This window comes from Geospiza fortis, unplaced genomic scaffold (genome assembly GCF_000277835.1).
Source record: "Geospiza fortis unplaced genomic scaffold, GeoFor_1.0 scaffold254, whole genome shotgun sequence".
NCBI lineage: Eukaryota > Metazoa > Chordata > Aves > Passeriformes > Thraupidae > Geospiza > Geospiza fortis.
Genome location: NW_005054441.1, coordinates 1,583,402 through 1,606,043, shown reverse-complemented (window position 1 = coordinate 1,606,043; position 22,642 = coordinate 1,583,402). Strand labels below are relative to the sequence as shown.

Below are 22,642 nucleotides of genomic sequence, written 5' to 3'. Positions count from 1 at the left end.
GGGAATCTGCCAGGGACAAGTGTGTGGCCTCTAGAGATCAGAGGGGAGGAAGAAGGTAAACTAGGAAGAAATACTGGCTGAAACTCAAGGCAGGAACTCAGACTCGTGGGTGTGGGAGAGGAGTTAAGCAGAGAAGGCTTTGGAGAAGAGGATTTTAACTAGGGTTTTTGGGCAGAATTCAGGCAACTGATAGGGAAGGGTGAACTAGCTCCCAATCAGGAGCAGAGAGCTAGGACATACAGGTATGGAAGGGGAAGGGAACAATGATAGCAAAAGAAATTTATGAGATACTGTTCAAGTAACTCTGGTTTCTTGCTTGTAAGAGTTGTACAGATTAGGTCTAGTTCCTTTGTGGAATGCAACAGGTGCATCTGTGATTGGCCCATCTTGGATGTTTACAATTAATGGCCAACCACAGCCCAGTTAGCTTGGACTCTCTGTCTGAGACACAAACCTTTATTATTCATTCCTTTCTATTCTTAGCTTAGCTAGCCTTTTGAGATGAAACTTTTCCTTCTATTCTTTTTAGTATAGTTTTAGTGTAATGTATATAATAAAATAATAAATCAAGCCTTCTGAGCCTGGAGTCAACATTTTCGTCTCTTCCCTCACCTGAAAACCCCTGTGAACACCGTCACACTTCCCCACCCTTTGAGCTTGTCTTATCTTGACTGGGAAGTGAGTTGTTCAAAATACTTAAATTTCATGTTTCTCTACCTTCTTTTCCACTTCTATATTACTGTGCTCTAATAGAGAAAAGACTAGAACCATACAAGCTCCAACTTCGTAATTTAGTTGTAGGGTGTCATCGTGCCTGTCCTTACACCCTGGGAGTGCAAAGATAGCAGAAAATCCACCTCTGATTGCATACCTGTTGTCCTAGGTGAAAAATAAGAAGCTGGTTGAACTGCTGAGGAGGAAAGTTCGTCTTGCCCAGCCTTATGCTGGTGTTTTTCTTAAAAAGGATGACAAGTAAGTTGTTTCTCTTGATCTTTTTAAAAAATGCAGAAATAAGCTGTCCAGGTTGCGTTTACACTAAAAGCTGTCATCCTAAATGCCCTGCCTTGGATAGCATTGCAGAAATTGTGGCTGGTCTTGGACCATCCTCATGTTATGAAGGTCTTTTTTGCCACCAACAGCACTGCTGGGAGCTGGAGTCTTGGTTTAGAAAAGGGTGTTGTTGTTTGGGAAGGAGATGAGCTGTCCAGATACTTGGGTGATTTGGAAAGGGGTTACATGGTGATAGCAATGGGGATTAAGTGTCTTTGCCCCTAAGTCCAGTTTAAAGTTCTGCAACCAGTGATTGTTTTTTCTTTTTTAATCTGACCTGCTATCTCAAGTTTCTGAATATCTACTCCAATTTTTTTTGCTCAATAGCAATGAATGTGATGTGGTGGAGGATCTGAATGAAATATACCAAATGGGAACTTTTGTCCAGATTCATGAAATGCAGGATCTTGGAGACAAGTTGCGTATGATAGTCATGGGACACCGAAGGTTGGTTGCTTGTACTTCACTGCATCTCACCAGACTGCTGTATAAACAGAGACATCAGTTTCACCACATACATGCATTTTTTCTACACAACTTGTGTATGGCAAGTTTTTGCTTTGTTACCATGCCATATCCTGAGAGTGTCAGGATATTCCATGTACTCTCACAACTGTGACAGGTTAGCTGCAAAACAAAAGAGACTGTGCATGTCGTTGTCATATCAGCTGTGATATGATGCAAGCAAACATTCATTAAGCTGAAGTTTAGCAGTTTGACAATTACAGCAAGGCTTAGTAATGGTGAAAAAAAATCTCTGGAATTAATTCAAGCCAGTATTTTTGCTTTAAAAAAGAAGGAGTGGAGGGGGGTCCAGAATTTTAATTCTGTCTTGCCCCAGACATAATTTTGCCCCAGAACTGAAATGAAGAAAATACAATTATTGCTGAAAATCTAGTTTTAGCCATTTATGCTAGATATTTTTAACAAAGTTAAGAAATCGTATTTTTAAAAGCATCAAATAAGTAATTTCCATTAGAAGGAAAAATACAAGGACAGAAACATGGCAGAAGAGACAGATCCAGGGTGAGTTTTGCTTTGAAGCATGGGGTTTTTCCCATCTCCTCACTTTTCTTCACTTGCATTTGTTCTGGACAGCAAAGAATGAGCAGTCCTGTCAAAGCTAAATTTGTGTGAATTCACAAGTCAATTGCTTTTCAAATGAAATCTTAGACCTCTTGCTGCATTATCAAAGCACAGCCATATTTAAATGCATTTTGAAAATGAGCTACTGGTTTGGGGTTACTTGGAATAGAAATATTTCCCTATAACTCTGATGGGTTTGGTACTCCTAAGATATAACTTGGGGATTGGTCTTTATATTTGATTGAGATATGGAGCACTGGTCAGTCGTGTCCATAGGAACCACACTAGGTACCAGATTTGAGGAGCATTTATAGGGAAACACATAGAAAAGGAAACTCCTCTGTAAAAGCCAAAATAATGAAACATGGTGTCTTGCAAATGTGTGTCCTTTCTAAATTTTAGCTTGCTAAAAATACAACTTAGTCTTTGTCCTTTTCATGCTGAAGAGCTGAAATCACATGTAATAGGGAGATAGATTGTTGCTGGTTTCTTTTGGCTTTCAGGATTCGTATAAACAAGCAACTAGAGGTTGAGCCTGAGGAACCTGAGAACAAACAAAAAATTAGAAGGAAACAGAAGCGATCTAAGAAGGAGGCTGAAGAGGAGACTGGAGCAAAGGACCAAGCTATGGAGTTGGTACTAGATCCTGTAGCTGCTTCTTCAAAGGAAGTTCTCATGGTAGAAGTAGAGAATGTGGTTCATGAAGATTTTCAGATCACAGAAGAGGTTAAAGTAAGTGAATTAGTTTACAAGCTTGGACTTGTCCTGTAGAATTGCACCTACACTTCTTGCTTAAAAGGAAAAGTTCTAAAATCAGGTTCTAATGACACCTGCAGAAACTAGCGCATACTCCCTTCTTCTCACAGTCACTGCACAAGGGGATTATATGAAAGTAAAGAATTTTCATTATAACAGTTCAGTTCCTTAAAACTGTTGACTTCAAAAAGTTGCTGAATGAAGAGGCTGGTCTGTGCTTAAATTTGTGTGATGACCTCCATCAAACTGAGTGTTTCCTCAAAGGTGGCTTGGGTGTTCAGCCTGATTGTATCTTCTGGCCAAGAGCCAGTCAAGTTCTGTGCGTGCAGAAAGCCAGCTTCTAGGCCTTGTTGCCTTTCCTGAGAGCAGGAATTGCCCCAGTACCAAAAACCATCACAGCCCACCACTGCAGTGAGTGGCTGGACTATATATTTGTACTAAGATCTTCACTATCCTTTTCCATTCTTTTCTTGATTAGATTTTGTTGTGTTTATAGGCACTTACTGCAGAAATTGTTAAAACAATCCGGGACATCATTGCCTTGAACCCCTTGTACAGGTATGTCCTTCCCATGCTGCCCTGCTTTAGGAATAGCATGTTCTCGGACTGGAAGATGCTGTCATTTTCTATACCACTTGCCTTTCTGTTGTAATGAAGTAGAGATGTTTGCTGAATTGTTACATAGACTTTTGGTTTGGAATGTAAACTCTGTCCATTGTTGGAATCAAAGTTTTGAAAACCTGATGTGCAACTTAGAAACATCACAGAATGATTAAGTCCTAAGGCAGGTGATCTGTGTCTAAGTGAAACCCACTGCAATAAGCATCATGATCTGATCCATGTCTTACAAGCAGGATCAAAGCTTTGGAATCCTGGCACAAAAAAATCCTACATAACTGTATGGAGAGCATTTCAGATACTTAGTTTTATATATTGGTGATCATTCCTCTAACCAAGTGATTTATCTGTTTGTTACTGAGTATTGATACAGTCAAATTTCAAAAATAGTTTGCTATGAAACTGAGCTATGTTTCATTTTATTGCACTGTTATAACAAGTAAATTAGGATATTCCCTTTTGAATGTAAATTTGCACAGCATTTTGGGTTTTTTTACCTTTTATTTTCAGAGAGTCTGTACTTCAGATGATGCAGGCTGGACAGCGTGTGGTAGATAACCCTATCTATCTGAGTGACATGGGTGCAGCCCTAACAGGGGCTGAGTCACACGAACTTCAAGACATCTTGGAAGAAACCAGCGTAAGATGAAGTTTTTAACTCAAGCAATGTGAATGGAATCAGTACATCTGTTGGATGTCACCTTTTCTTTACCAGCCTCAGTACAGAAGAGACTTCAGTGCTACTTTTGATGATGTGTTAATATCAGTGACTAGATTCCTGTTGAAGGATATAGTAGATCATTAGTATTGATTTACTGTGGGTAAATCAGAGTGCTGTGCATCTTTGGCAGCAAATAATTTTCTTTGCATGCTGTGGAGTTCCTACATGTTGGTATTTCCATATCTGCAAGTGCTGTAAATCTCTCCCAGACAACCTGTTGTTGGATTTTTTTATTCTGCCTTTCTCTCTGGGACAGAGAAAGTATGTATATATATGTGTGTGAGTGTGTGTGTGTATATATATATACACACGTGTGTGTGTGTGTGTGTGTTACTTAACAAGGGTATGGCATCTCAGAACTCATTCTGTATCTATCTTTTGCAGATTCCCAAACGGCTTTATAAAGCTCTTTCCCTTCAGAAAGAGGAGTATGAGCTGAGCAAACTTCAGCAGCGTCTTGGAAGAGAGGTAAGTTTCTGGAGTAACAAATACCTTGTGTGTATTTATATTGTGTCCGCCACTGTGATGCTTAGTATGGGTATGTGCTCTAAAGGGTGCATTATTTAGATTTAAGGTTTTCTGTTCTTGTGTTAGAATTGTGTTTTTTCATGCACATGGTAGAAGTAACAAGACACGAAGCTACAGCATCTGCTGTTAAATTGTGTCTAAGTTGTAATTTCATGCAAGCAGATAAATCTAGAGGTCTGCAGTTTACCAAGCATTGGTGTAACAATTTACAGCCTAATATGTATGTGGCGTGTACTAATGTAAATTGTACAATGTTATTTCAAATTACCTTCTGCTAACTCTTGTGAACTGCAATAATTTCTGTCTGTTGTAAGATTTCATCAGAATACAATAACTGCATCTAAATGGTAATGAAGTATGTGAAGTGCAAATATCTGAGAACACTGAGTCATGTTTTGTTTGTTAACTCCCAGTAACTGGGGCTTTTAGAATTCATGTTAAGTGCAAAATGCTTTTGGACTGCAATTGGAATGGTTGGAGACTTCTTAAGTGAATTGAACAGATGCAGTCTGTGGGACCAGATATACATCCAAGGATGCTGAGGGGGCTTATCAATGTCATTATTTTGTTTTTTCACTCATCATTAAAGCACTGTGGTCATGGGAGAGGTTTCTGGGAAGCAGAAAAAGGTAAATGCCATTCCCATCTCCAAGAAGGAGAATCGGGGGAGACTGTAGGCTTGTTAGCCTGCCCCCAACCCCTGGGAAGATTATGGGGAAAATTCTACAATAAGTCCCGGACAGGCACATGAAAAAGGACATGATTTGGAATGGCCAGATTTCCCAAAAGCAAACTGCCTAATTGTCTTCTCTTATGAGAAGACCCAGAACACAGAAAGGAAACATGGTTTAATGGTGTGCTTGGCTGTGCTAGGTTAATCATTGGACTCAATGATCTCAGAGGTCTTTTCCTACCTAAATGATTCTAGGATTCTAGCAATGATTGTTGTATACCTTGACATTTGCATGGCCTTTGCTGAGGTCAACTGTAATAGTATTCTGACTAAATTGGGATGTTACAGACTGGAGGTATGTAGTATGAGGTTGGTAAAAAAAATTGGTTAGACTAATGGGCAGAAAAGGTTGTGATCAACATGGTAACTTCAGCCAGCTACTAGTGGTATCCCCTCGGGGAGTCAGTAAGAACCGACTTAAATTCTGCCAAGAGAAATTCATAGTCCCAGACCAGGCCTGGAATAATCAGGATAGAAAATAGTTATACAGGAAAGGATTTTGAAGCCCTGATGTGAGGGAAGCTGACCGTGAATTAGTAGGCTGTCCTTGTGGCCTTGCCACTGCAAGGAAGGCCAACTGCCAACTGCATACTGGGCTGCAGTTGCCCCATGTAGGCAGCAGATAGAGAGTAGTGGTTAGTCCTCTCTGTTTGGTACTAAGGTGGTCACATCTGGATTACTCTGCCCAGCTTTTGATCTCCCCAACACAAACAGAACATTGAAGCACTGAATCATGGCCAGTGAAGGCCACCAAGATATGGAGGGTGCTGGAGTATGTTGTTAAGTCACTTCTTGTGTTAGAATACACTGCAGATGAGTTCCAAGTAGTATTTTCAGTTGCTGGGAGTGTCATAACTGAGAAGTATTTGGAAGAGTTTGAGGTTAGATGGGCTGTACCAGGAACACATTAGTTACTGTATTTGTTGCTTTGTCTAGGTTGAGGAGAAGATCAAGCAAACACATCGCAAGTATCTTCTTCAAGAGCAGTTGAAGATCATTAAGAAAGAGCTAGGTCTGGAAAAAGAGGACAAGGATGCTATAGAAGAGAAATTCCGTGAGCGACTAAAGGAGCTGGTAGTGCCAAAACATGTCATGGATGTGATTGATGAGGAGTTGAACAAGTTGGGCTTGTTGGATAATCACTCCTCAGAATTCAAGTGAGTGCATGGCCATGTCATGCTGTCAGGGTTCGTTGGGAGAGTGAAACATCAGTGCACTCCTGTTAAGCACTTACCTTAGTCCCTCCCCGCCCCTCTTTTCCCTGTAGCATGTCATTGCATTATAGTATTTTTTCTCCAAATTGTCTGTGTTTACTTATGTAGTTTACCTCTTCTGATCATTTTAGGTCTTCTGTCTTCTCTTGCAGTCTGATGCTAGAGATACAAAATGTGCAGTTAGTTCCTCATGAAGTGTGCAGTGATTCTTTTTCTGGCCTGTTTTGGCTCTTCTTTCTTGTACTTTGGTGTCTTCAGTAGATGTGAGAGAAGCTGATACATGTCATTGGCTACCTGAGATGGTCCCTGAAGTATTGTGGCAGGGTTGGAATTGCTAAGGAGTGAATGAATAGTTTGTAATATGTGTTCTGTGATGTGAATTGTCAGAAACTGAGGTTGAAATGAACATTTCTTGTCTTTTGAGTCAGGGTGTTCTATATTATACAGCAGTTGGTGTACTCATCAGCTCTCTTAACGTTCTGGATCTCTGCTTTTAGAAGTTTCTTTTACAGAGTAAAAGACTGTGTTTAAGGGCAAGCATGCCTTTGCATGAGCAGCATCTTGGCAATCATAGAAAAGACATACTCGGCTTCACAGGCAACATTAGTACCTTTCCCTTTCCTTCAGAGTTGTAACAGTGGTTGCAAATTTGCAAAGCAAGTACTTGGGAGAAAAAAGCCAAAGCTGTGGTGGCATGGCAATTGTCCTCAGGTGGATCCTGGGCTCAGACAGCATGGCTGTGCTTCCCTGTGTCCATGACTGTGCACAATTTGATAGTTACTGCATTGTGCAGACCTTCCTGTAGACTTGAATTCCTGATCTAAGTACGTAGTTTTAGAACAGGGAGTAGTGGTTGTCATAGTAGAGTGCTGTGTTCTCTTCGGTTTCTTTATGCTGATTATCTCTACTGTTAACTTCCATACTGGCATCATTTTCCTCATCTTAAATCTTTCTCTGTGGTGTTGGAGCTTCTTTATTTCAGAAAAGCAAAAGCTGTGAAAGAAAGCTTTGTTTTTTTGTTGGTTTTTGTTTTTTGGGTTTTTTTTTTGTTTTGTGGGAGGAGGTTGAAGACTGTGAAAAAGGTTAGCAGTGACAGCCCAAATAGTGATGGCTCTTTTCCATGAGTAGTTTATATCCCATTTGTTCTGGATGAGGTTGTTTTGGAAGGTGGTGGAGGAAGACATGAGCTGGTCAATCACTCTCATTTGTGTGTTTCTGTCAGTGTTACACGAAACTATTTGGACTGGCTGACATCCATCCCATGGGGTAAGTGTAGCGAGGAGAACCTGGAGCTGGCTAGAGCCCAAGCAGTTCTGGAAGAGGATCACTATGGAATGGATGACGTCAAGAAGCGAATTCTGGTAAGGCAGGAGTAGGCACAGTGTCCCATTTCACATTTCTTAACATCAGGCGTTTTGGATGTATTTTAGATTGCAGTTGCCATTTAATTGGTGTTAATTCATGCATCAAACAGAAAGTTGCATGAAAGACCCAGATGTTCTGGTAATCAGTGCTTAATTACTTGTGGCAGTGAAGGTCGCATTCTCATTTCAAACTGCAGTATTCTGGTTTGCACTAAATGCCAGCCAAGAATTCTGGTTTGTACTAAATGCTGTGCAAGAAATAACTTGCACAGTTATTTCTTCACTGTAAGTGTATAATCAGTTGAGGTTTCAGTTTTGAACTGTGATCTTTTGATTCCTCAGCTGTTCAGTGTTACTTGAGAGTTGTCTGTCACAGATGTGTGAAATAAGACAAGCTTAACTTAGTGCAGGGGAGTGGTACAGTAGGAGATGCTCACATGTAGCTTGAGAGACTCAGGTAAGAACAAGAGAAGCTGGGAGAAGAACTTAAACTCTGTCTTCTCACTCCAAGGCAGTGGAGAGAGACTGCTTCTTCTGGTGAGATTGATACAGAGCGCAGAACCTGGGGACAGCCAAGCATATAAATACCAGAGGCAAAACAGATGCATCAGTATCCTGACTTAGCCTCTCCCCTTGTCTTCCCCAAGTCCTTTGAGAACCAGTTTTGTGTATGATGCTTGTTTTGTAATCACTGCTTGACCGGATAACAAATGTGTTTTGGTGTTGCTGATGTTCCCTTCTGTCCACTGCTGGTGCTTTATCTGTTCTACAGGAATTTATTGCAGTCAGCCAGCTGCGAGGATCCACCCAGGGGAAGATTTTGTGTTTTTATGGTCCCCCTGGAGTCGGCAAAACCAGTATTGCTCGCTCCATTGCCAGAGCCCTAAACAGAGAGTACTTCCGCTTCAGTGTTGGAGGGATGACTGATGTTGCAGAAATAAAAGGACACAGGTCAGTGTAACTTGAGAAATATCTCTATCCAGCAGTTTTTTACTAAAGTAAATAGGAATCTAACTGAAGTTGGACAGTGTATGTAATTCTCATCTCTGTTCTGCCAACCCTTGCTGACTGGAGTTGACATACAGAAGGAGGTGAAAAAGATAACAAAGGGTGGAGTTTGGACGATAATAATATTTGTGCTTTTAAGTGCAGTTGCTCCCTGTTTCTTGTGTATTCTCAGCTTTGAAAAGCTGAGTGAGCTACCCAAAACCATTGGACTGATGATAAATGCTAATACATGAGTGTCGCTGTTAGCCCCTTCCACACATGAGTTTCTGTAGATGTCAGAAGTAGAGAATGCTGTCAGTTTAAACAGGGTCATTCACATGTGTGTTCAGATGTGATTGAGACTTGGTTTCCATTAATCAGGATGGAGATGATGCGTGAGGAAAACCTGGAAACAAGAACATTCATGGGGATAACAAGAAGGGAATAAAAAATTGGTAGATTCATGGGGAAAACAAGAAGTTACTAAAAAATAGGTAGATCTGACCCTTCCATAGGTTTATTTTCCTTCCACATACAAAAAATCCTTGAATGGTTGGGATTGAAAGTGACCTCTGGAGATCTAGACCATTCTCCTGCTAAAGCAGGGGAGAAGGCAGAAGTGCTTAACACCTTCTTTGCCTCAGTCTTTAGTGGAAATATGGCTTGTCTTCAGGACAGCTGTCCTCCTGGGTAGGTAGATGGTGTCAGAAAGCAGAATAGGCCCCCTGTTATCCAGGAGGAGGCCGTCAGAGAACTGCTGAGCTGCTTGGATGTTCATAAATCTATGGGACCAGATGGGATATGCCTCAGGGCGATGAGAAGCTGGCAGATGAGCTTGCAAAGGCACTCTCCATCATTTACCAGCAGTCCTGGCTCACTGGAGAGGTTCCAGATGACTGGAAGCTGCCGAATGTGATGCCCATGTACAACAAGGGTGGGGAGGAGGATCCTGGTAATTATAGGCCAGTCAGTCTGACCTCAGTATCCAGTAAGATCATAGAACAGTTTATATTGAGTGTCATCACACAGCACTTACACGATGGCCAGGGTATCAGAGCCAGTCAGCAGGGGTTTAGGAGGAGTAGGTCATCTTTGACCAACCTGATCTCCTTTTATGACCAAGTGACCCACCTGATGGATGCAGGAAAAGCTCTGGATTTTGTCTGTAAAGGCTGTGGATGTTGTCTCTTTGGGCTTCAGCAAGGCCTTTGGCATTGTCTTCCACAGCAGACTCCTGCAAAAGCTGCAGCCCACGGCTGGGACAGGAGCACTCTGTGCTGGGTTCAGAACTGGCTGCATGGCTGGCCCAGAGAGTGATGGTGAACGGTGCTGCATCCAGCTGGCAGCCAGTCACCAGTGGTGTCCCTCAGGGTCTGTGCAGGGGCCAATTCTGTTCAATATTTCTATTGACCAGATGCATGAGGGGATTGAGTCTTTCATTAGTAAATCTGCAGATGACACTAAGCTGGGAGCATGTGTCCATCTCTTGGAAGGTAGGAGGGCTCTTCAGGGAGACCTGGAACAGTTGGAGGGATGGGCAGAGTCCAATGAGATGACGTTTAATACATCCAAGTGCCAAGTTCTGCATTTTGGCCACAATAACTCCCTGCAACATTATAGGCTGGGGACAGAGGGGCTGGACAGTGCCCAGGCAGAAAGGGACCTGGGGGTACTGGTTGGCAGCTGACTGAACATGAGCCAGCAGTATGCCCTGGTGGCCAAGAAGGCAAATGGCTCCTGGCCAGGATCAAAAATAGTGTGGCCAGCAGAACCAGGGAGGTCATTCTTCCCCTGTACTCGGCACTGGTGAGGCCAAACCTTGAGTGCTGTGTCCAGTGCTGAGCTCAGTTTAGGAAGGATGATGAAATTCTTTAGTGCATCCAGAGAAGGGCAACAAGGCTGGTGAGGGGCTTGGAACACAAGCCCTGTGAGAAACTACTGAGGGAGCTGGGGTTGCTTAGCCTGCAGAAAAGGAGACTCAGAGGCAACCTTATCACTCTCTACAACTTCCTGAAAGGTGGTTATAGTCAGGGGGGGGTTGGTCTCTTTCACCAGGCAGCAACTGATGGAACCAGAGGACACAGTCTCAAGCTGTGCCAAGGGAAATTTAGGTTGGATATGATGAAAAAGTTTTTTACAGAAAGGGTGATAAAGTTCTGGAATGGCCTGGCCAGGGAGGTGGTGGACATCCCTGGGTGTGTATAAAAAAGGACTGGATGTGGCACTCAGTGCCATGGTTTAGTTGAGGTGTTGGGGCTGGGTTGGACTTGATGATCTTTAAGGTCTCTTCCAACCTTGTGATTCTGTGTAAAGCAGGTTCAGCTACAGCAGGTTACACAGGATGGTGTCCAGACAAGTTTCGAATGTCTCCAGAGATATAGATCCCACAGCCTCTCTGGGCAGCCTGTTCCAGGGCTCTGCCCCCCTCAATGTACAGAAGTTTCCCCTCGTATTCAGGCGGAATGTCCTGTGTTTCAGTTTGTGCCCATTAACCTGTGTCCTGTCACTGGGCACCACTGGCAAGAGTCTGGCCCTGTCCTCTTGACACCCACCCTTCAGATATTTTTACACCTTGATAAGATCCCCTTTCGGTCATCTGAAGGCTAAACAGGCCCAGCTCCCTCAGCCTTTCCCATGAGAGATGCTCCAGTCCCCTAATCACCTTCACAGCCCTCCACTGGACCCTCCCCAGCAGTTCCTTGTCTTTCTTGAACTCCTAAGTCCAGAACTGAGCACGACACTCCAGGTGTGGCCTCACCAGAGTAGAGGGTCTGCATCTGAACATAAAACCAGTGGTGTTTTCAAACCAGTAAGAGTAGCCACTTTGCAGAGTGAATTGAACCTGCAGGGCTCTGCCTTACCCAGAAGCAGAGAAAAATATTTTCTGTTTTTCAGTTGTTCTCTGTTCTGTGCCTCTTGGCCTTCACTCTGTTGTTACCCTCTTTGCTTCTGCTTCTTTCTGGATACCAGAAACAATCTCTAGCAGGAAGGTTATATTTTGCTATTAGCAATTTGTTCCTTTAGTATCTTTTGATTTACACTGGTCTTTTGTCCCTATCAAGTGAGGAAGCGAAATGTTACCTCTTCTAACATTCTTTCCCAAAACCTATGAAAAATCAAACATCTCTATTCTCAGCCTAACCTCTTTGCTTTTCTCTAATTGAGAAGTGGTTTAAGCTAAAGATAAAAATTGTAGTCCAGGAGTGTTTTGCCAAAATTCACGTCAGTTCTTTACTAGAAACAGATTAAGTGGGTCTTTGTGCATAATATGGTGATGGAGAATGCTTTTGGAGATGTTGAAGAAATAAAGACTTGTTTCCCAGCCGGATATACTTGTTCTGTCGGCTGTATGATGTATGCTCTGATATATGCTGTGGTTTTCAGTGGTTCCCTAAATACAATCTCTGGTAAAACAGGAGGACATATGTTGGAGCAATGCCAGGAAAAATCATCCAGTGTCTGAAGAAGACCAAGACAGAGAATCCACTTATACTGATTGACGAGGTGAAGTATTTGGTCTTTCTTCTAAGTTTTGCTCTTAAAGACTTGTATCAATTTTTTCTCCCCAGAGAAAAGGTGAAGCAGTAGCTCTCTTAAAAATCCCAGGTTCTTTCTGTTCATATGAGGCTGGGCTTTTAAGTTCTCTGCGTGACACTGGTACCTTAGATGCTTTGTTTTCTCTCCTTATAGCAGACTCCAGCTTTAAAATTCTAGTTGTGTCCTTCTAATTAAATTATAGCTGTTTGGATCGTAATGGGCCTGGCTGGATATTCAGAGTTTCTGTAGTTCTTGTGTTTCCTTCATAGGTGTGAGCACATCACTGTGCATAAATCCACTGTTGCCTGTGTGGTTATTAGCAAGAGTCACTCTCAGTAGGTCTAAAGCAGGACTCTAAGGAATAAGATGCTTACAGTCAATTTGTGGTCTGATTTGAGAATAAATGAGTCAGGGCTACCAGCCTAATGCTTTGTCAAAAAGCAAATAAAGACAGGATATAATAGCAGGTGTTCAGAGTAGACTCAAGGTATGGCCTTCTTGTGTGCCATACTTGGGAAGGACCAACAGCAGATGTAGCCTCAGGTCTCTTCACAGAGAGTAGCAGGCACAACTCTGTCCCGGGATTTTTCCTGAGAAAGGCAGGGAGAAGTTCAGAGAAGAAGAGATAACAAGTCTTATCTCTACTTGCTGCTCCTGTGGTTTGGCACATGTGGAATGTGTTATGGAGATTGTTTACCAAAAGGAGTTTGTTAATTGGATTCTGCTGATCATTGTTTGGATTGATTGGCCAATTGGGTCAAAGCTGTCTCCAGACAATCTCCAGACAGTCACGGGTTTTTCTGTAGTATCTTTTCAGTATAGTAGCATCCTTTAGTATAGTATCTCTTTAGTATATAAATTAGTATAGCAATTTAGTAATGTAGTATAGCTTAATAAAGCATTTGTTCAGCCTCCTGAATCATGGAGTCAGAGCACATTATTCCCTGGCTGGGGGATCGCCTGTTTCTACAATAAGCAGATTTTTGGCAGGAATGGTATGTGGGACCAATAAACTGACATCTGTTGCAGCATGATGTAACCAATGAGTATCGTGATTTGAAAGGTAATGGAACCTGTAGGTTATGATACTTCACTGGTGTTGGCCAGAAGCCCTGCCTTGGCTGTAGCAGTGAATTTCATTAAGGCCATCCAGTTAATGCTACTCGTAAGGGAGAAGAAGCAGCAGCCCTGTTTGTATCCTCAGAAGGAAAATTCACAGTGCTAGACGAGCCAATGACCTTGGCCATGGTCCTGGGCAGCTGGCTCTAGTGGCCCTACTTGAGCTGTGAGGCTGTTCAAGATGACTTCAGGAAGTCCCCATGAGCCTCAATCAACTTATGACTATGACAATAGCCCAAGTCACTAATGTGGCTCTGCTTGAATGGCTGTGTGTAGGCTTTTTGCACCTTGGGCAGAGTAAGGAGTGTGTCTGCACTTGCATATTAGGGAAGTGGTGTAAGCTAGCACTCTAGTCCTCTCACTGTGGAGTAAGTGTTCTGGTCTGTGCCTATAGCTTATCTCAGTTTAACAAGTAGTAGCCCACTAGTAGTGGTGCTTTTTATTGTATGGACGTTGCCTGAGACTTCATGGTGATTTTCTGCAACATTCAAAAGTCCTGTGTCTTTTCAGGCGTGTCATGTGCTCACACAGGAAGATAGTGGGGAGTTGGATGAGTGCACAGAAAAGCGGTAGACTGGTATTGGATGTTAATGAACACTCATGAACATTTTCAGATGAAGCCTTGAAAAAAATCTTGCTTGAGAATTTATCATGGTAGGAAGCTTCTTAGAGTATTATTTTCTTCCACAGGTAGATAAAATAGGAAGAGGCTATCAAGGGGATCCATCCTCAGCCCTTCTAGAATTATTGGATCCAGAACAGAACTCTAACTTCTTGGATCATTATCTTGATGTACCTGTGGATTTGTCAAAGGTATTTCTCTTTTCTGCAGAGATTGTAGAGCCAGAATGTCTGAATGTGTTTCAATGCAGAAATTTCCTGTCCATGAAAAGATGCTGACATTTTATTCCGTTGGAAAATCAGATGGAACATAAATGGTACACAGCTGTCTCTGTAGGAGTTGGTTTTAACTGAAGTGTCTGTACATGAAAGAACATGATCACCCACATATGTCCTGTAGCCCTAACTCCCTGTAAAGCCAGGGACAAATAGATGTGTGGTTTCCACTAGAAAAGGCAAAAGTTTTCCTTTACATGATGATTGGCAGAGCTTCTGTCAAGAGAGGTGGCCTAATGCTGTGAAGCTTTTGAAATTGGTCATCTTTTACATTGCTGCACTTTTTTTCAGCTGACATAAATTACAGAATTGACATATTAGAAATAGGTATAGATAATTGGGTCATTCTGAGCTAATTTCCTAGAAGGTAGAAAGAACTTCTGAGTGAGATCTAGATCTCCCACCATTTTCTGGTCCCTATCAAACCATTCCAATTTCCCAGTTTGTGCATTGTGTATTTCTAAACATTTGTTTTGGGGGTATGGAACATGCTATTACATAATTCTAAAATCCAGACTTTGATTAAAAACTAATTCCACAGATAGGGTGATCTTGCTCTTCTCTTCAGAGAAATGCAGAACTTAGGAACTAGCAATTGGGGTAAAGCAACTGGTTAATGAAAGTTCTTAATAGGATCTTCTAATGCTTCCAGGTACTTTTTATTTGTACTGCCAATGTAACAGAAACCATTCCAGAGCCACTGCGGGACAGAATGGAAGTGATCAATGTGTCAGGATATGTAGCAGAAGAGAAACTTGCTATTGCAGAGGTAAGAGAAGTCACTGTTGTGCTTTATGTGAATTATATCTGGTAGATTTTTTTTGGCAGATTCAGGCTTACATATTTACATCCAACTATGTCCAAAAAAATTAGGCACATGGTATTTTGGAGAGAGTGCCTTTGATTTGAACACATAGTTAAAGTAACTCCAGTGTGCCATAGGCTGTGGACACCAGAAAGCAGCATTGAGCTAACAGCGAAAGTTGAGTGAATTGGAACCACTAGGCTTTTGTCACAAATACTAAGAGAAGGATGCGGGGGATTATTTCTTTCAGAGATACTTGGTCCCTCAAGCACGAGTTCTGTGTGGCTTGGATGAAAACAAAGCTCAAATCACATCAGATGTCCTGACTGTTCTCATCAAGCAGTACTGCAGAGAGAGTGGGGTGAGGAATCTGCAGAAACAAGTAGAAAAGGTGAGGGGAAGTTATGTGTAACTGTGACCACTGTGCATCAGCCTTCTCAGCTTTTTTTACAGAGATAAATTACTATCTCACCCAGGTATTGAGGAAATCTGCCTATAAAATTGTGAGTGGAGAAGCAGAGATGGTCCAAGTAACACCTGAAAACCTGCAGGATTTTGTAGGAAAGCCCATCTTCACTGTGGATCGCATGTATGAAACCACTCCCCCAGGAGTGGTGATGGGTCTGGCCTGGACAGCTATGGGTGAGACAAAATTAATTTTGGGTTAATGCCTACATTTCTGTGTAATTTTCAAAAGTTGAATGTAATAGTCAAACAGAACTGAGTCCAGTGATGTTCTTCTACAGGCATCAGTAAAAGGAATTGCCTTTGGCCTTTGGGTCCTTGAAGAAGGGAGCCTTTCTTTTGCCCTTACCCAGGCTCATCTTAGCTTCGGGCCAGCATGTTTTCTCTTCAAGCTCCATACCCCATACAAATGATGTACATTGGGAACATCAGCAGCAGGAGGTGCCACTGTGAGACGCGGCACAGCTGAGGAACACCGTGTCTCATCAGTGATGTTCAACACTGACTTGACTTCTGGTGTTGAGGGCAGGTATAGGTGTTCAGCACTCTGGAGTGGGTGCAGTTGGCTGCTACCATTCATTGGATTACTCCCCTAGTAACTTGTGGGCTTATGTGCTCTACAGGATGGAAATACAGCACGCAGCAAAGGAAATGACCTCTTCATACTCAAATTGACCTTGGGTAGAATTCAAGTAGTTAAGAGGGAGATTATCAGTGTGGTGGAGAAGGTAAATAGATACATGGCACTGGAGAACTGAAGAACTGAAGTAGCTAAAAGTGTTTTGTGAACTCACCTTACTCTCTGGAGGAAACAAAGAACATGAAACCATTATAAGAACTTGGTTTTTTCCATTAAGTAGGGATTGCATCTGTGTTCGTAGAAGGTGGAGTCCAAAAAAGCAATGAATGGAGACTGTCGAGATTTCTAGCTGGCCTTCCTGAAGGTATTTAAGGAACAGGTTTCAGCTGCTCTCTACTCAAGGGCTAGTGTCTCATCAGAGAGCAACAGTTCCAAATGCCTGACATAGCTTCTGCATCACCAAAACCTTCTAGTCTAATTTGCCTTCAACTTTTTTCAGATGTTGTTTTTCTTTTTTTAGGAGGTTCCACTCTGTTTATTGAAACATCCCTGAGGCGACCCAAAGACAAGGAAAACAAGGATGGGTCACTTGAAGTAACAGGGCAACTGGGAGATGTAATGAAAGAGAGTGCCAAAATTGCATACACATTTGCAAGAGCCTTTCTGATGCAGAAGGACCCCAACAATGATTTTCTTATATCTTCTCATATCCACTTGCATGTGCCAGAGGTAAACTGATGCAGAGTTCACAGATCATGTACAACAACCCGACTGGTTTCCTCCCTTAGATGTAAAGCTGGAAGGCGCTTCATTTGTCCATATGTTGTGCAGAATGCCCCCTTCTACCAGTAAAACCAAGGAATGAAGACACTTTCTTCAGGCTCCTGTGAAGGTCTTCTTATGAGCCATGTTTCCATTCCTTTCTACAGCAAGCATGTGGCAAGAATACAGGGGCTTGGATAATTTTCTAAAGAAACCTAAGCTTTTGTTGCAGCTGTTGGCCCTGTTGTGCAGGTGGGGAAGCCATGACATAGAGATTGGGATAAATGCTTGGATGAAGTTACAAAGACATGGGAAATACTATTCCTGATCTCTGTGCCATGCTTCCTAGTCCTTGTAATGGCAGTGGTTGCTTTTGTCCAATATTTGGGGCTGAAAATAAATGCCCACAGTGCTCAATGGCTCACATGCTGTGTAACAAGCTTTGGGCAGGTGCTTTACTGAAGACAGATTTTGAGCTGTGATTGTGCCCCAGCTTTACTTCTGGATTACTGAGTGCTCTGTGTGCAATGTCTTTGTTGCAGCTTGCTCTGGGTCTGTCCAGGTACGCATTGTTGTCTGTGAATTCATTCCCTGAAAGATGAGAAAACAGCAGACATTATCTCTGTCTCTACTCCCTCTCAAACATTGATTTCTTCTGTTCTTACTACAAAGAGGTTTGATCTCAGATAAATCCAGACTGTCACTACTTCAGGCCTGGATTTTGTGGGGCTTTACATATTGATCTTTACTGCCTTGAATGATTTTTGATATTGTCCTCCACTAGTTTGTTACTCTTGACACTCTCCCCTTGTGATGTTAAACTTGGGTCTAACGAAGAGCTTAAAAGTATTTGTGCTCTTTTTTCCACTGACGTTGCTTACTCCAAGACCTGAGCTCAGTGAGTATGGTGGTGGCATCAGGCCAGAAACCACATTTGTGAACTCATTTGTGGATTATTTCTCATGAATAAGGTGAAGAATGTCACAGTTGTTAATATATCAGCCAATTCAAATAGCAGGATTCCACCACATACACACGCAAAAAACTTTATGAGGCTTCATGAAATTTGGACAACATTAAAACAACAAGGACAAGAGTAGTGTCTGACTCTGCTGCTTCTTGAATGAGCAGGGGAGTTGTGCTTTGTTTTTTTTAAACAGGGAGCAACCCCGAAGGATGGACCAAGCGCAGGATGTACCATAGTAACAGCTCTGCTGTCCCTGGCCATGAATTGCCCAGTGAGGCAGAATGTAGCCATGACTGGAGAAGTGTCATTGACTGGAAAAATTCTTCCTGTTGGTGGAATCAAGGAGAAGACTATTGCAGTAAGAGCTCTTCTCTCATCTCTGTGCATTGTCCACAGCAGAGCCCTGGGTTGAGCTCAGTGGGGACAGGGACAGCCAGGGAGGGATTGGTCCTTGAACTGGGAGAGGCAGATTTCATTCCATACACAGGTTGGAAAAGTCTGTGGGATCTTGGTTGTGTCCCTGGCTGTGAGGAAAGGGATGGGACCCCAGGCTTTGTGCTAGGACATGTATGTTAGCCTAGCTCAATTCCACCTACACTGGCAGAATTTAAGGTGACTGAGAGCTTTAACTGGCTGTCAGAGCTGTCTGCTCTATCAGACTAGCACAGTTCAATCACCTGTGCTGTGTTGAATTGCTTGTTTCAGGAGGGCATCAGTGGAACTTTGACAGCATCTCTAAGTAACGTTCTTAAAATCAAGGCTCTGTTCCCTAATTCCAGTGTGAATTTGTTTGAAATTTTATACAGATGTCTTAGATAAGAGGAACTTAGATTTAGTATTTGTAGTTTTGGTTTCATCTGTTTTCAGTGTTCAGAATTTCTTTCCAAGCGTTCAGGCTCTCTCCCTACTTTCCACCTGCACAATTCTGGCCTACATAAGCCTTGCACCACACATATTTTTCAGTCAAGAATGTTATTAGGTCTTCCTCCATTGAGATGGGGCTTCACATCAGTGTTCTGTCACCAGATATATTTGGGCTACAGCCTTGTACAGTGTGATTTCTTTTCCTTGTATGACTTAAAAACGAGTAGTTATTTGTAGCAGTCAGTACAGGACTAACCTGTGCTACGGCACTGACTTGGCTGCACTTGCAGGAGGAGTGTGAGGATCACCCCTAAAGCAATGGGTACAGACCTGTCCTGGGAGGAGCAGCTCTGCTTTCTGTGCTCCTTCCGGGGAAGGTATCCCTATGAAAAGGTTCTGTAGAATTGTACTAAGGGTATTGATGGGGTAGGTTGGTTTGACGAGCTGTTTCTAACTTTGCTTTCATCCGAGGCTTTATCATCATCCAAGCTGGAACAGATACTTATAACTCTGTAAAATAGTATGAATGTTCTGAACAATCTCCCGAGCTGCTGACATAGTCCAACTACAATGCCTCCCCTCCTCATCTGTCCCTGCAGCTGAGATGGCACTGGAGACTATGTTTTGAGGCTTGAGCGGGGATTTAGAACATGCTTCACCCTGGTGATATCTGTCACGAATGCACTTGGTGCTCTCCATAGAAGAGAGTAAAGCTGGATCATGCTCCAGAATAACTGCTCTTGCTTTCAGAAATGGGGATGGGTGTTTCTGGTACATGGAAGGATTCCTAGGACTCAACAGCCCAACTTTTTCTCCCCACAGGCAAAGAGGGCAGGTGTTACCTGCATCATTCTGCCATCAGAGAACAAAAAGGATTATTATGACCTTGCTGGATTCATTACAGAAGGACTGGAAGTGCATTTTGTGGAGCACTACACAGAGGTATTTGATATAGCATTTTCACAGCTGGATCTCACTGGAGGATGACATGCAGTGCTCTTGATGGCTGGAAGGTGTTCTGTCCCTAAGCACTCGGCCCCCACCTAGAGATGGGTGACATGGGGCAATCCTGAAGTGGGACATGGAGCTATTGCTGCTGCGCAGCTGCCAAAATGAATTATGGCTCTGCTAGAATAAAGTATTTCTAAGTCTTTAATACTGAATTATGATCCACAATAAAGGATTTCCAATTCTGCCAAAGGAACGGGCATATTATCAGCCACCAGCAGTGGGGCTAGTCTGGTCTTTTCTCATTGAAGATGTTTCAGCTATTTCACTGTAAATTTCTGTATGACTTGTGGGAAAGGGCTGAACAGTACACCCAGAGCTAGGCTGATGTACAGCTGTTATTCCTGATGTGGTAGAAAGCAAGCAGCTCTCACAATCTGTCTCTGTTTAGAAGCCTGGGCTGGGCTGAAAGGACACTGAAATCCTAAGACAGTTCAGCACAGCTAGTACAGTCAGCTGACAAAGGGACATGGTTCTCTAGGTTCAGTCACCAGGTCAATACCACCAGAAAGAACTCCAGGCTAAAGAGGGCAGACCAGCAACATCACCAGTCAGCAGCACTGTGCTGCACCACCAAGGGCCTGTGCCCCTCTGCAACAGCTGTATCATATTCAGGGAGTGAGAAGAGGAATTAAGTATCTTGACTGTTGTACATCAGTAAACACAGGCTTGGGGGCTGGAGAAATTGGATACTTCATCTTCCAATGAACTCTTAAGAAAAAGTATTTTCTGAGCCAAGAACAGCTCTTGTCATCTCAGCAAGGGAGCCCTTAGGGGACAATAAAGAATCCAGCTACTGAAGTCCAGAGAGCTCTTGCTGAGTCGTCATGACTTCTTGCTACCACACTGAAAAATACAGGTCTGAATAGAGGGTACAAGGGGAAACACAGGAGCACGCTAAGCTGCATAAGGAATGGGCTGATGTACCCTGGGGAAGAAGTGCAAAGTAGTTACTATTTTCAACAGCCATTTTTGCCCACTTCCCTCCTACCACCATCTAGGTCTGAAGACAGATTAGGAGGTAGAAGGCATTATTCCAGAGATTTCCACGTCCTGAGACTGCACATAGTCATAGACGATTCCCCTCTAGAGTAAGTCATAGCAGCACCAGTATCAGCCTCTCCACCTGCAGGTACAATAAACCACTGACCCAAATTCTTGATGGCTGAAGTTTTGGACCTTGTCAGCATCCCCCAATGAAGTAGATGTACCAAGAACACTCACTACCCTGGTTTTGGGAGAAAGGACTTTATTCTGTTGCAGCCTGTGCGACTCAATCCTTCTTTGCAGCAGCTTTCCTCATGGCTGCCAGGACATTACTGAGTTCCTCCCGCTTCCTCTTGGCCCGAATGTGAGTGCCAACCTGCAGGGAGAGAGCAGAGCTGTCAGTCTTTACCAGTGCAGACTGGACAGACTGGGAATGCCGCAGGTGTCCCTGCTGTCACACCTCAAAACCAGGCACGATGGTAAAGTCCTGGAAAGATGGACTCAACCTCCAGCCAAGACTTTGCCATTATGTCTCAGCAGTACCTCAACAGTTACTTGGACATGAAAGGGGCTGCCTTCAGCTCTCGTAATCATTAAAACTCAAGGAACCCTATTTAGTCTCCTGGTTAATGGCACCCAACCACTATCAGTGCTGCTCTCATTCTCCCCACAGCAGACATGCAAACCATGGAAAAATAGCATGACAAGCTTTAATCCTTGAGCTCGAGGCCTTTTTAGCAAAGTACCTTTGCATCCATCTCCTGCTCTCCCACCCAGCCCAAGAACATTCTCTCCATTCCATCATATTACACCAGTTACTTCCAAAACAAAAAAAAAAAAAGGAAATGGGCTGAGCCAATTAAAAAGCCAAACAGTCCTAGGAGAGGGCAAAAACCAGAAAACTAACATAGTAGTTTCTGCCATCCATGTTAGTTGATTGACTCACCCGCTTCTTGATGAACTTCAGAGCACGTTTGTCCTTGGACACTTTCAGCAATTCCATAGCACGTCGCTCATAAGGCGCAAAGCCACAGACTTCCCTGATCATGTCTCGCACAAACTTGGTGTGTTTGGTCAGGCGCTGTGGGAACGGAGGGAGGACTTTGGTCAGTGGGTTACAAGGCACTACGCAGAAGGGACTGCAAGGGGCTGTGGCATACTCTCAGCTAAGCTTCAAAACCAGCCCATGCTGTTGCCGTGTCCCAAGAAAAAGTCATCCCTGACAGATCCTGTGGAGCACGTGAGCTTGGCTAAGTGTGCCAGTCTGTCTTCAGGCTCAGGTCCGGCTGTGTCACACACTGGCATAAACCAGCATTTTTGGAAAAAGCAGGTCCATGAGCTAAGCAGGATTTGCACTGCAACACACGGGAGACACCACAGCTACACAGAGCATTTAGTAAGAATGAATAATGGGCCCAGATGCATTGCATCGTGTCCGTAACACGCATCTATCAGACCTAGACAGCTCCTAGTAGGGAAATTCGGAGCAGTTTTGTGGAAGAATGCCTGTTGTTACCAAAAGAAGCAACACAGCAGAGACTCTAGAAGGCACACAGTTTCACATCTCCCGGCCGAGCAGCCCTGCCCGGCCGAG

At 43.1% G+C, this 22,642-nt stretch overlaps 2 protein-coding genes across 2 annotated transcripts in view; one reads left to right on the top strand and one right to left on the bottom strand.

Moving 5' to 3' along the window:
• The first annotated feature begins 885 nt into the window (after positions 1-885).
• On the top strand, positions 886-20,281 carry LONP1 (lon peptidase 1, mitochondrial). The gene is made up of 17 exons (XM_005427319.2): positions 886-972; positions 1,378-1,497; positions 2,640-2,868; positions 3,389-3,450; positions 4,021-4,150; positions 4,616-4,699; positions 6,429-6,649; positions 7,929-8,067; positions 8,843-9,021; positions 12,474-12,561; positions 14,404-14,526; positions 15,263-15,379; positions 15,666-15,806; positions 15,892-16,057; positions 16,981-17,189; positions 18,383-18,547; positions 19,876-20,281. The coding sequence occupies exons 2-17, from the start codon at positions 1,421-1,423 to the stop codon at positions 20,038-20,040; spliced, it is 2,295 nt and encodes a 764-aa protein (XP_005427376.1). The 5' UTR covers positions 886-972; positions 1,378-1,420; the 3' UTR covers positions 20,041-20,281.
• Positions 20,282-21,293: 1,012 nt separating this feature from the next.
• The window catches only part of RPL36 (ribosomal protein L36), a 1,595-nt gene continuing 246 nt past the window's right edge, over positions 21,294-22,642 (bottom strand). The window contains exons 2-3 of the mRNA XM_031062212.1: positions 21,995-22,173; positions 21,294-21,424 (exon numbers count right to left, since the gene is read on the bottom strand). Of these exons, the coding sequence (XP_030918072.1) occupies positions 21,335-21,424; positions 21,995-22,173 (269 nt within the window). The 3' untranslated portion in view covers positions 21,294-21,334. The remainder of the gene's footprint in view (positions 21,425-21,994; positions 22,174-22,642) is intronic.